Source organism: Ammodytes marinus (genome assembly GCF_949987685.1).
Source record: "Ammodytes marinus genome assembly, chromosome: 17".
Taxonomy (NCBI): Eukaryota; Metazoa; Chordata; class Actinopteri; order Uranoscopiformes; family Ammodytidae; genus Ammodytes; species Ammodytes marinus.
Window position 1 is genome coordinate 8087204 of NC_137221.1, and position 13504 is coordinate 8100707.

The following is a 13504-nucleotide window of genomic DNA, read 5'->3' on the forward strand; positions in this document are numbered from 1 at the left end:
GCCAGTGCTTTCGCTAATGGGGTGTGTGTTTTTAGATTGTTCAAGTGTGTGTGTGTGGTTGTGTGTGTATGTTTCGGTATACTTGCATGTGTGCGTATGTGCTCATTTGCGTAGTTTAATCTCCCAGCATGCCGAGCTCTCTGGAGAGGTTTGGAGCACTACGGCTGATGAATAATGAGCTGAAGCCATGCGGCCGGGAATTAAATCTGCCCAAACAAAGACATGCCAGCTTTCTATTGCAATGCAGCAATACACACTGAAATACACATACACACACAAACACACAATTCTTTTCAAAATCACACACCTTCTTTTGAACACACTCACACATATATAGCCACAAAGATATTTTTTAGTTCTCTTTATTCAACACAAACACACACACACACACACACACACACACTTCCAATTCCGTGACTGTGTACTACAGTATAACATGCTGCGATGGTGCTGCCGGTCTGCCCCGTCTGCAAAAATATGGAGTGTGTGAGGTCACGAGTGTAATGTTAGCCCTATTCTCCTCCCATCTGTTCGCCTGCTAGACTCTTTAAAACACACTCAAAGTTTAACACGGAAGGACAGGGGAAGAGCAAGAATGATTGTGTGAGCAATAAAGTAGAGAGAAAGAAGGAGGGAGGGAGGGAGGGAGGGAGAGAGAGAGAGAGAGAGGAGGGCAAATGAGTGAGTGAGACGGGATGGAGTATGATGAGGTGAGCTGGCAGAGAGCGAGAGACTCATCGCAAGTGACACTGTTCAGGACATTAGTTAGACGTTGGAGTGCGTGACCTAGAAACATGCAGTGTGGGGGTCGAGTGAGGGGCGGGGACAAAGGACCGAGACTCATCTGCCATCTCTATTAGCAGACCAGTTTTAGATGTCGTCCACTGTAATGTCAGGGGAAAAGAATGGCGGGAGGGATGATAGTAAGGCACGTCAACGAGTTTGTGGCCATTAGGTTTGGAATGAAAATATTGTGGGTTGGGCAGCATGCTCACCCTGTGGTCTGTTGAACATTATGCAGCCAAGTGTGAATGTGCTTTAGTTTCCCCTCAATCGCTCATGGCAGTGACACAGTTAACACTGAAACTAATCAACCGCAGAGGCAATGATGCGGGCATGTGTGTGTGTGTGTGTGTTTCAGATATGTATTTGACAGTTTGCAGCCATTTCCAGCCTAGATTCTTCTTTTCATGAGACATGCTGGCACCCATTCATGCTTGTGCGCACGTATGTGTGTATGCACTGCACACTGCAATGTGTTTGAAAAACCTATTTGACAGAAAAGAGTCTTCGATCTTTACTCAGCCTTGGCTTTGAATAGAAAAGGTTTCATTTGCTTCATAATTGGACTTTGGCTTTATTTATTTGTGTGTGTGTGTGTGTGTGTGTGTGTGTGTGTGTGTGTGTGTGCTAGATCAATAAGCCGTTATGAGGCAGGCAGTATAGGATCCTTCAGGTCGATCTATAGCTGTAATCACATTTCAGAGCCTCTGCCCGGATTTTGGCAAAAGTACCAGGCCTTTTCCTGGAAGATTAGCCTTTGCATGTAGTAACAAGGGGTCATAGGTCACCTAATTGAAGGCTATAGTCCATTGGTTAATGGTTATTGGCTATCTGCTGGCTAGTTTATTTGCTAGTTGTTAGTATACAGTAAATACAATAGACAGTTGATGAAGTACACATCAGAGGCTATTTGAAAGGCATGTAGTGCCTTTATTTGCTGTGTACAGTCAAAGAGGTATGGTCAATGTCACTTGCAGTTTAACATGTCAGCTGAAAGTTGTCCTTACTGTCACATAATTTGTTTTGTAAAGCTCTTTGAAAGATGAAAGCAGAGGTGATCGTTAAATGTAAGCTCTTTTTCTTTGAAGATTGGATAAGGCAACATAAAATAATATTGGATCTATTTTGAATTTAGACTCAGGTTTCTGTTGAACTGATATCAAACCCTGACGTAAGCGAGTTGTGTAGCCCGCAATACGTTATTTTATACTTACTCAGCCATTTATCAAATGTCACAGCTGTACATGAGGGACACAAAGTAATGTTATTTTTGGAGGTTTGTTGACTGACTCCTAAGCTGTCTTTATTTACGGGATGTATTCAAGCTCCAAAAACACTGACAACAAAAACAGGCAAAGCCAGCTACAAGTACGGTGTTCCTTTAAGGTTCCCCCGGCCTCAGCATTTCAATGTCTATTATTTCCTGCCCCAGTTTCTAACTGAAGATTATGCTGTGTTTGTGTGTCTGTAGTTTTGTGTGTGTGTGTGTGTGTGTGTGTGTGAGATAACATTTAGGAGCAAGCAGAAAAGACAAAAAGCCCCAGTTGAAGAGCCCACTCATCTGTCTAAAGCCGTGTGGCAGATTTGCGCGCTCTGAGCCTTTGATTGTGGCTCCCCCCCCCCCCCCCCCCCCGACTCTTGAGGTCACAAGGTCAAAACCAACAAAAACGGAAAATTAGTCAAGTGATGAATACATAAGCTGAAGCATGTTTAATGAAAAACAAAAACATCTTCTTAAAACAGTTAGGAAAGTATATAACATTTCTCATAGGCTTCCGCTCGAGGAATTAATTCAAGAAAATCCAAACTAATCTGCCATAGCATCTACAAGAGTGGTTTGTAAAATACCATGTACAAACTCAGCCCTTTATTATGGAGCTGCATATAAGTGGAATACCATACCCATAGAACTAAGGACCATAACATCTCTACATAAAACCTTGGTTATTGACAAATAAAATATGCTGCCATAATCCGGGATAATGCGTTTGTCTTTGTCCTACTAATAGTGTTATTGTCTGTGCCTATGCTCCTTGTCTATACTAAACACATGTCAAACTGAGATATTTGCAGCAGGCCTATAGTTATAATGGGTTTTAAAGTTAAAAAAAAAAGTCTCGGCTATCTCAAACATCACAGTAAAACTTCCAATATTGATTCCAGTCTCTGGATTAAAGAGCAAAAGCTTCTTCCACAACATTTTGGTCTAATGTCGAACAATCGTACGGAGAGAAATTCTATGTTTGAAGTAGGCAGAGGCGCCAATTTTCTCCTCTGACTGGAGCCTCGATGCAGACACACAGAGAAATGTTTTGCTTTGTGTTAAAAGAAACAGACAGAGAGAGAGTGAAAATGGAGATAAAAGGGAGAGATAGGTACTGCCAGGGCCGCAGACACCCCTTTTTTGCTAGCAAAACAGTTGGCCAGCTATCCGTATTTATTTGCTCATGCAGTATGTGAATCCATGAGCGGTTCCTTTTTTCTATTCTGTGCCTCATGTGGACATTTTGCTACTGGGCCTCCAGACTGTGTGACACTGCGCAGACAAGCATGCTATTATGTGTCGCTGTCCTGTTGACTTCAAAGACCTATGGAAAGAGTCTTGCCTCGCGAGAACACTTCTTAATTATTTGTGTGAGGTACGTCTTACAGTTTATTGTGCTTTTGTGTGTTCAGTTAAGATCCCAACACGGAGGACCTACATCGACCCAGAAACCTGTGAGGACCTCATGCAAGCCGTGCATGCCTTCGCCAAGGAGCTGGACAACTCCAGCATCAAGATCGAGAGAATTGTGCACACAGGTACGTGACTGTAGCCTGGCTCTGCCCGCTTACCTACTTCTGCTCAATTTTCATTTCACTTCAGTAGTCAGTCTGGGGGTGCGGTGTGTTCATGGAATTCTGCTCGTCCAGACTTTTGGCGGTCCAATCAGCGAACAGAGCGAGTGGCTGAGAACGATGATGTCGAAGTCGCGCTCCAGTTTCAGTTGAATGCTGCGTTCCTTTATACTCGGAAATCGAAAATTTCCGACTTGGTAGTTCCGAGTTCCGACCTGTCTGTGTTCTTATGGACGCCTACAACCTTTCTCATCCAAATAACTAAACGTTAGGCTATAGCAAGTTACCGTTGCCAGCAACGTGACTGTACAGCAAAGCAGGATTGTTACACTTTTTAACTCTGAGAGATATCCAGACTTTTTAATCTTTAATATGGGTCAAGCTGCTTAAACGCTCAACTCTACATTTTTTACAGAACACAACTCATTAGCATCTATGGTTTGACCTCCCACGCCGGGTATAATGCCAACCCTTTTCAAACTTTACATACCAATTTGAAGTCATTCAAGCCCAGTCTGAGATATTTCTATTTTCTATAATGAAACACGAAAAGATAAACCACAGTGTGGGCTTAGGCATCATCACAGTGAGGCCTATCGACAGTTGCAGTTATTTTTGGTCAAACGCAATTTTTTTTTCTCACTTTCCCCTCCCTCGCCTCGAGACAAATTGGAGAAACCGGTTCAATCAGACTGGCGTCTTACTTGATCTTTGCCCAAATCGTGCTCGGCTTTTCTGGCTTTTATATTCGCCTTGTCTCTACTTGATGTTCCACTGTTTCACCTTGCACCCTACGCCATCTTTGATCTCCCTTTGATCCCTTTGTATTTCACATCTCTCTCCTTCTTTCTCTCTCTCAATAGTGTCTGTTCATTTGCGTCATCTTTTCTTCCCCAAAATGTTTGTGCCCCCCCTCTGTCTAACCCCCCCTTCTCATTTTCCTTTCATCTTTGCACAGATATTACTCTGTACACTCAGGCTGACCTGCACTACCTGCCCTAGTTTATCTCCCCAATCCCCGCGGTTGGTTGTCAATCGATCAGGATAATTTTATTTTTTACCTATTGTAGATACCTTTTGGTGTTTTCACCTTCATTGAATAGTATTATGGACATAGATGAAATGGGGAGAGAGAGGGGGAAGACATGCATGAAACGGCAGAGGCCGGAGTCAAACCCTGGTCCACCGCAACAATGACTTTTGCTTTAATGACATGCTATACCAGATCATGACCTTTCTCTGTTTGTCTGTCTCCCCCTACAGGCGACTTTGGGGAAGTGTGTCGGGGCTGCCTCAAGCTGCCCAGCAAGAGGGAACTGCCGGTGGCCATAAAGACGTTAAGGGCCGGATGCTCGGAAAAACAGCGGCGCTCGTTTCTCAGCGAGGCCGGCATCCTAGGACAGTTTGACCACGCAAACATCATTCGGCTGGAGGGCGTTATCACCACCGGTAAGATTTGAGGGAAATCAAGCAAACAGGTGAAATGCATCTTGGGTAGAAAGCTGGCGACTCCACTGGGGAAAGAACAGGAGAAGGCAGGGTATCCAAGGATCAAAGGAGGAATGAGAGAGTTCACTTCCTTTATCATAGGAGAGGTTCATCTCCTCCATTACCGAGTGGGAGAAAAAGTGTGGCCGAAGCAGTACTGGATATGAAAAAAGGAAAATTGGAATTTGACCTTTTTAAATCGCAGGTTTAGAGGAGGGTGATGACTTCAGGTAAAGACCGGAAGAAAACTGAATGAGCTGCTAAGGTGATGGAAAGGGGAAGAGACCTGGGATACTCTGACCACTTCAAGATCACACACATGGAGAAGGTCAAGGCCCACCGCGAAGAGGGCGGAACAGGAGGATGGAAAAGAAGACGAGTTTGAAGAGAAGAGAGCAGGGTTGACGGGTTGGATGTGGTACGCTGGCAGCAGCTGAGCTACATCAAGGCCCATTTTCCGCTGACAGATAGCAATTTAGGTCCTAGCGCGAAAACAGGATGGAAGGAGTGTCCGTGTGTGTGTGTGTGTGTGTGTGTGTGTGTGTGTGTGTGTGTGTGTGTGTGTGTGTGTGTGTGTGTGTGTGTGTGTGTGTGTGTGTGTGTGTGTGTGTGTGTGTGTGTGTGTGTTGAAAGAAGAAACCCGGAGGAAAGAGACATGAGAGACAAGAGATAGAAGATGAGGTAGAGGTTAATGGGAATGGAAGGTGAAGGGAGAAGCTTTAAAGAGTTTGAGAAGTTTTTGTTACTGCCACAGTGATGCACAGTGTGTCGTGTGTGTGTTTGTGTGTGGGCGCGGTGCCCGAATGCACTCTGTGCTCAGTAGGATGGCAGCAGATGTGCAGGGTACAGTAATTGGTGCTAGAGACCCAGCGGGGCACCGAGATCCACTCCAATCTCCCGCACCGTCACGTGCACAGTGCACACACACACAACTCATGTGCATGCTCTATCAAAGAGTCAGTCCCATATGCTCACTTTCTCTTTCACTATCATTGACACACAAACACACACACACACCTGCTTGCTTGCGTCCCTACTTGGCACCAAATCAAACGTCCATATACACAAACTGTACACACACACACACCTAGCCACAGACTGTGAGAGAACAAATCACCCGCTTTACGTCACTTACCCCCCCACCACACTCAGCACACCTGCAAACAGCACCCAGCCTCCTTACTAATCTCCTACCTAATTCAGAACCACATCAAAATATCAGTGTTTAACTTGAAAGTGAAGCCCTTTAGTCCCTCTATATGCTGCTCTCTTTTATGACGATGATGTTTCTATCAATTTCTCATTGATTGGCCCTCGTTTTACTGTGAAGTCTTTATGCCTTATCGTGAGTGTAAAGGCCGAATGAGTGGCAGGGAAATTACACTTCCATCTCGAGAATAAATGGGATATGGCACTAAGCCCATGACTACCAGATCAGGTTATGGAATACAATCCACTGATAGTAAATCCTGGCCCAGTTGGCATTGTCCAAAACAACTCATACGTACACTGATCCAAACGTTGAGTCGCTGAAATATCCAATATACAGCATAGCTTATAGCCAATCTCTCTAGAAGCTCATCAACTCTCTGATTTGAGGATTCTCTAGCATTTAAATTACCCTGCACCGCTGACACCGTTTTGTCACGAAAGCCCACTGACTGTGCAGCTTTGCTAAACATGATTGGCTGTGATGATGTTTGTCCTCCATTACTTTTCCTAGAATTATATTTCATCCCCCTCAACAAGTGGATCTTTCAATTATCATCAGCTGTTACGGCAAACCTGATTGAGTTCACAGAGACCAGAGAAACAGGAAGAGAGAGAGAGATATTTAGTTCAGAGAAACAATTTTGCAACACATTGTTTGAAACAGTACAACACAGTAAAGTTCATGGATTCGCTTTTTCAATATGTATTCAAATGAGGACTTATGAGTCTGTGTGACTGTGTTCGAATTTGTGTTCGCGCGAGGCAGCAGACAGCAATTTTATCCCCCCTCGTTTGTTCTTTGTCATAGGCTCAGTTTTGCCCTCGCTCTGCATTTCTGTGTCATCCTCTAAAATACGACATGTTTTTAGCGAGAAAACCAGCAAGGTCCTTGTTTGTCGTAAAATGTATCATGTCATTCCAGCCCCTGTGCAACCCACCAACACACTGTTAAACCACTGATTCACGCTCCAACTCGCGTTAAAAGTAATTACATGCTGGCTGGCATATTATGGCGGTTGTCTGTGTGCTGACTCACACTTCCCCAGTGTTGTTGGTCACCTTTCCAAATGGCTTCCTGAAAGCCCTGTAATACTGGCAAACCATGAACTGACGATATGACAAGGCCAATTTATAATTTTTTGTAAAAACTTTTAGTATACAATCATACTTCGATATCAAGTTGTCTACATATCTATAAAGGTCTCATCCACCCCACCTCTTTGTTTCATCTCTCTTCCAACTGCTGCAGTCTTATTTTCCTCCTCTGTGCACTTCATAGCACTGCTGGATGCCTGCCATCTGTGCCTGGGCACCGTGCAAATGTGTGTGAGCAGGCATGTGTCTATTGCGAACGTCTGTGTGTGTGTGGGTGGTGTATAAGAGCGTGCATACCTGGACTGTGTTGGTGTGTGTTTGTGTAGTGTCTTAGAGGGTCGTTAAACTTGCTGAGACAGCCGGGGCAGCCACACAGGTTCTCCTGGCATCACCACAGTTCACTGAGTGAGGAATGGCTTTGCACAACGCCTGCTGTGCTGCCAAGCGGACTAGACTCACTCTATTTTTTCTCTCCCTCCCCTTTTTCTTGTCTCTATTACCTCTCTCACTTCCTTTTTTCCACCCTGGACTCCCTCCATTTTACCACATATTCATACTGTCTTGATCTTTTTGTCTCTCTCCAGGCAACACCATGATGATCATAGTGGAGAGCATGTCCAACGGAGCCTTAGATTCCTTCCTTAGAGTAAGTATTTTGTGTGTGTGTGTGTGTGTGTAATTTGTATGCGTGTGTCTATGCAAAAAGTACATGCAGACGTGTTTGCTCATTGTCTAATAACGCAATTAAGCCTCATTATCTTATTGTTTTCGGGGCCGTTTTGCAAACAATGCATTTTTTTTCCAACAATTCTAAACGCATGATTATGATAGTGCAGTCCTAGGGCAGCAATACTTACAGTAATAGGGAAAATCTAACATAATTAATGGCACAAATGGAGTGTGTTTCTGCCTCAACATGCTGTGAGCTTCTCTAAACTGTTATTGTGCCCCCTTCGCTGGGTGAACCACTGCGGCATGGTTTATAAGGATATGAATTAATAGGCCTGTTTGTTTTTTATTCTTTTAATAAAAGGGATTTGGCTCAGTGAGCACAACATTGTACTGTAGTAACAGAAGTGCTGCCCCTTATTTGGGATCACTGCATAATACACTCACCTTGTTTTTTTCCTTCTCCTTTCCTTATCCGTTCATCCCCCTCCCTCCCCCGTTTATCTTCCCCTTTTCTCATTTTCCATCTCCCTCTCATCCCATGCCTCCGGTGACCTCAGAAACACGAGGGCCAGATGAGTGTTATGCAGCTGATGGATATGCTGACTGGGGTGGCATCAGGGATGAAGTACCTCACCGAAATGGGCTTCGTCCACAAACGGTTGGCCGCACACAAGGTAAGGGAGCAGGTGGGAGGAGGAGATGATGGAGGAGTGGGCGTAGTAGGGGGTGAATATGTCCCAGGCTATTTGAGGTTTTTCGCAATTTGTCCTTGTCTGCCAAACATCTTTGACAAGCACTCACCTGCAGGTTTCATGGCATTCGAGAAATACATGAAGCTGAAAGTGACGAGACAGTCCTGGGAAATTTGTTTTTGTCACAATCCTAAGTCTCGCTGTGTGGCATTCTCCGTCAATAGCCCCGTCTTTCAAAGTGCAAACGCAGTGGTCACTTTGTGGGAAACAATGAGTAACAGCTACCCCATTTGTTCTTGCAAACAATCAATTGTCTGTGGTGCGATAAGAGCTTTGCCCATCAGGGTGGTGAGCTCTCACACTGAGATTGTTTCCCTTTCGAATGAAACCAATGCTAATCAGTTTGTTTTCCCCGATCTCAGGTGCTGGTTAATGCCAACCTTGGCTGCAAGGTATCCGGCTTCAGGCCTCTTCAGGATGACAAGATAGAGGCCATCTACACCACATTGGTAAGAGAAAGAAAACCTTGAGAAAATGAATGTGTGCCGCAATTGTAGAAGGTCAACTTAACTGGCGACTATATTTTACATTTTACTTCCTTAATTAATCACTCACGTTAGTAGGACGTTCGTTCACACGTCTATGGGTGATATTTATAACGAACCTTTCGAGCAAATGAGTGTTAACAAGTATCATGTCAGGTTTGCTTGAGGTTACATATAATTAAGCTGTCAAGAGTAAAAAAATAAAAAAATATATATATCTCACTCTGCGCTAATATTCCCCTGGATATGTTTGGGTTCCACTCAAGGTGAACCCACTCCTCTAAAGATTCTTTTGATCTGAATGAAATGAAAAATGTTCAAAAGCTTTTCAAAGGGAATATTAAAAGCTTTACTGACTCTGAACTCTCCACGTCCTCTCCATCCGTCCACGCCTTTCTGACTGTCCCCACAGCACGGAGGGAAGAGCGTGGTGCTGTGGACCGCTCCCGAGGCCATCCAGTACCACCGCTTCTCATCGGCCTCCGACGTCTGGAGCTTCGGCATCGTCATGTGGGAGGTCATGTCCTATGGAGAGAGACCCTACTGGGACATGGGCAACCAAGACGTAAGCGTGTGTGTATGTGTGTGTGTAAATGAGAAAGATAGGAAGCTACTTTCGATTAATCTCTCCAGTCACTTCCTTTTTATATTCCTCCCACCATTTAAAAAAAAATAAAAAAAAAATCTAATATCTGCACTTCACCAGTCCCCCTGCTCTTTTTCTCACCTCCTTCTATCAGTGAACTGTGTATCCATGCCCAGCTTGGATCTTATTAAAATAAAAAGCCACAAAGCCACAGTTACCCCTGAAAGCTTTTGCAGGGTCTAAGACTCCCTCTTTAAGTCTGCATCAGCCTCCATGACCAATCCTGTTTTCTCTAATAGACGCGTTGACCCCCTTCTGGTGGCCTCAGTGTGTCCCCGACTTGAGTGCTAACCAGCTGTGTTAAAAACAAAATAGAAAAATTCTGCTTCTTTAGGGAAATGTTAAGCACTTGCTATTTCGATTTGATAGGACCCTGCCTCTTGTCATGGGCCAACCTATAATTTCCAAATCAATGCGGGTGGGTGATGAAGCTGTATATTGACGTCATCTTGTGGTGAAAAATACTTTCGAAAGTAAATCATCCTCCTTCAGTTAAAAACATGATGCAGGTTTGCTAAACAGAAAAAAGAGAGCAGATTATATTTTGTATCTTTACTTGTACCTGAAGTTGACAACACAGAACATTGCGAAGGACAATGATCTTTTTAAGTATCATTATCATTCATCAAGTCCAAAACCCTAATTATGCTAATGCCGTTGCAAATGACTATCATCACAAAATAATGCCTACGCTTCATGCAGGCAGGGGTGTTGTTAAAAAAGCAACAGATGATTAGCATGTTCCAGTTTTTGAATGTCCAATATTAATATGCATGAGTTATTCAGCAGGTACAAGAATAGCTAGCCTTTCAGAGCCCTTCTTTTTCTGTTGCCCTTTCTAAAAGCGAGAGAAAGTTTCCTCTCAGCCTGGTTCATATTATCAAACTTTCCAATTGAGAGGGCAAAGGTCAAGCTTGTAGAGCGCCGGGGATATTAATCCACTTTAAATTTAAACATGATATCATAACGGAACTGTTGATCGGCCTGTCCACCTGTGATCCATTGTGACCTTTACCTAGCCGCTTTGATTAAATAGAAAATGTCAAATGCTGAAAAGCATTTTCTGAATGCTCTTTATTGAGATCGGAGCTCAAGGGGCTGAGAGGATAGTGGAGTGCGCCGGTCGGTAATATGCAGAAAAGGGGGAGAGAAAGGGTTCTACGAAATAATAATACCTTTCTTCTCTTCGGATAATAGTTTTTCTATATGCGGTTTAGTTCCTTCTCTTTTTGGAAGTCATTCTAGTCGAGGCCTTACCGCAGATTTGTATTCAGCTCATATTGTTTAGGTTTGCAATATCTCCCTGTGAAATTGTTTGTTTAGCAGTTTTCGCTATAACTCATAAGGTGACCTTGAAGGATGCTGCCTCAAAATAAGTTAAATTATTGAAAGAAGTAAAACTATGTGATGTAACATTGCAGATGGTGTAATTAGTGACAAGGGAAAATGAAAGCGCCAGCACTTTTTAAATCGTATTTACACAAGTAGGGCCTTTGCTGTCCAAAGGCTTCTATTCTTGGCAAAAAAAAAGTTTTAAGGACCTTATGCAACTTTTTTAAGTAGGACAAACCTTTATTGCATTATCTCACTTCCCCCATCTTGCCTATCCATGTATTAACATCCTCCTTCGGGAATTCATCCAATTATCCCAGGACTGGAAATACTTATTAAGTTTTCTAAGCGGTTTATTTGTCTTCCTTGTTTTTGCATGTCATTTATAGGTGATCAAAGCCATTGAAGATGGTTTCAGGCTGCCGGCTCCAATAAGCTGCCCGACACATCTCCATCAGCTGATGCTGGACTGTTGGCAGAAGGAGAGGACAGAGAGGCCCAGCTTCAGCCAGATCCACTCAGCCCTCAGCAAAAGCATTCGTTCCCCGGATGGCATCGGTTCCTCCACACTGGCACGCAGGTACGGTCTGGTACCATATATGGGCTCAGTAAAATGGGTGGCTTTTTTCATTCATTTCTTAAAATCTTCAAAGAATCCAACCCTAGTTCTTTCTTCTCCTCTAGAACCCTGAGTTCATCCATCACGTTAGCAGAAAGGCCTCTACCCTCCTTCCCAGCCTTTAACTCTGTGGGCGAGTGGCTGGACGCTGTGGACATGGGCCGATACAAGGACAACTTCACCGCTGCGGGATACTGCTACCTGGAGTCCGTGGCACGAATGACAGTACAGTAAGTGGCTTTATACAGCTCTATCAACGTTTAAAGAGGATGGTTATGAGTGATAATAAGAAAACAAATCATTCAAAAATATATCTGTGTGGATAAATTAATGACAACTTTTAGTTGTTGGCTATGAAGGTTGTATTTGCATTCCTGAAAAAGTAAATACATCAGAACGTATGAATTAATTTATTTGACATAAAGATAATCAGCTATTCTGGTAATAACGTAATTGTTGGTCATATTTTAATTAAAAATCCTAAATCTGTTTCTAGCTTCTGTTTTGTGAAGACTTGCTGCTTTTTTGTCCAAAAACTGAGAATATTTTAACGTTTTTGAGTTCAAACCGTGACAAATTTTTTTTTTTAATAAACTTTACATTTTACCTTTTTTAGTTCGCTTTGTTTAGTAATGAATAGTGAATGTTGTATCTAAACACTTCAGATCGGAAACCAGGTTTTCAGGTGGCTTTTAAACAAGACGTGCACATGGCACTCACCCCTGACTATGAAAGCAGTCAAATACATTTATTTTTTACCTAATCTTTGTAAATCTTGATCTCTGTTTCCACAGAGATGTACTGAGCCTTGGCATCACTTCCCTTGAGCACCAGAAGTTGATACTGGCTGCCATCCAGACCCTCAGAGCCCAGGTCATCCAAATGCACGGCCGTGGTGTGCAGGTCTAACAAACAGTCGACACACCTGCTCTCACACTGCTACTGCTGCAGACCCTTACGCTTACGTGCAGCGGATGCCGGGGTCGGAGTAGAGGAGTTAGGAGAGAGGAGAAAGAGAGACAGCTCTTCCAAACCACTCCTCCTTCCAACACTTCCTCATGCCTTCCTTGATTCTGTCCTTTCTTTTTTACTACGAATCCCCTCCGAGGACGATCGCTGTTGCCGTCGCGCTACGGGGAGTATGACAGAGGAGGGATGTCACATGACTTTTTCTTTGTGTGTGACCTCTTTCTGCACTTTGACCTTCAATAACTGTCAGCTCCGTCGCACTGGTTTTTCCGGATCAGTATGTAAAGACGAGTGAAATATTGACCGTAGCAAAGACGTGCTGAAGCGGACATCTATAATATGCTAGAGGGTCACAACTGTACTACGCTGCAAACTACATCGGGCATAGACTAGTGCTCAAGGAAAACACTAACATTTCGGATGGACTTTCCTTTTACCACAACATTGATTCACTCGAAAATAATATATTTAATCAAAGTCGGGAACTATTTCACTGGCATAGGATCAAATTACTCTCTCTCTCCAGATATGGCACGGCCGATCTCACATTAGACGTTAACTGATTTACTGCGAGGACACAGTACAGCATCATTCATTTCACATCAGAGCTGAT

The 13504-nt window shown here is 43.5% G+C and overlaps 1 protein-coding gene across 1 annotated transcript in view; it reads left to right on the forward strand.

Annotated features, from left to right (window-relative positions):
* Positions 1-12855, forward strand: part of epha10 (EPH receptor A10) — a gene marked incomplete at its 5' end in the record, with an annotated part of 137276 nt that extends 124421 nt beyond the window's left edge. The window contains 9 exons of the mRNA XM_080046098.1: positions 3460-3585; positions 4885-5070; positions 8001-8062; positions 8646-8762; positions 9203-9289; positions 9738-9890; positions 11693-11883; positions 11988-12152; positions 12717-12855. Of these exons, the coding sequence (XP_079902224.1) occupies positions 3460-3585; positions 4885-5070; positions 8001-8062; positions 8646-8762; positions 9203-9289; positions 9738-9890; positions 11693-11883; positions 11988-12152; positions 12717-12831 (1202 nt within the window). The 3' untranslated portion in view covers positions 12832-12855. The remainder of the gene's footprint in view (positions 1-3459; positions 3586-4884; positions 5071-8000; positions 8063-8645; positions 8763-9202; positions 9290-9737; positions 9891-11692; positions 11884-11987; positions 12153-12716) is intronic.
* Between the last annotated feature and the right edge of the window lie 649 nt (positions 12856-13504).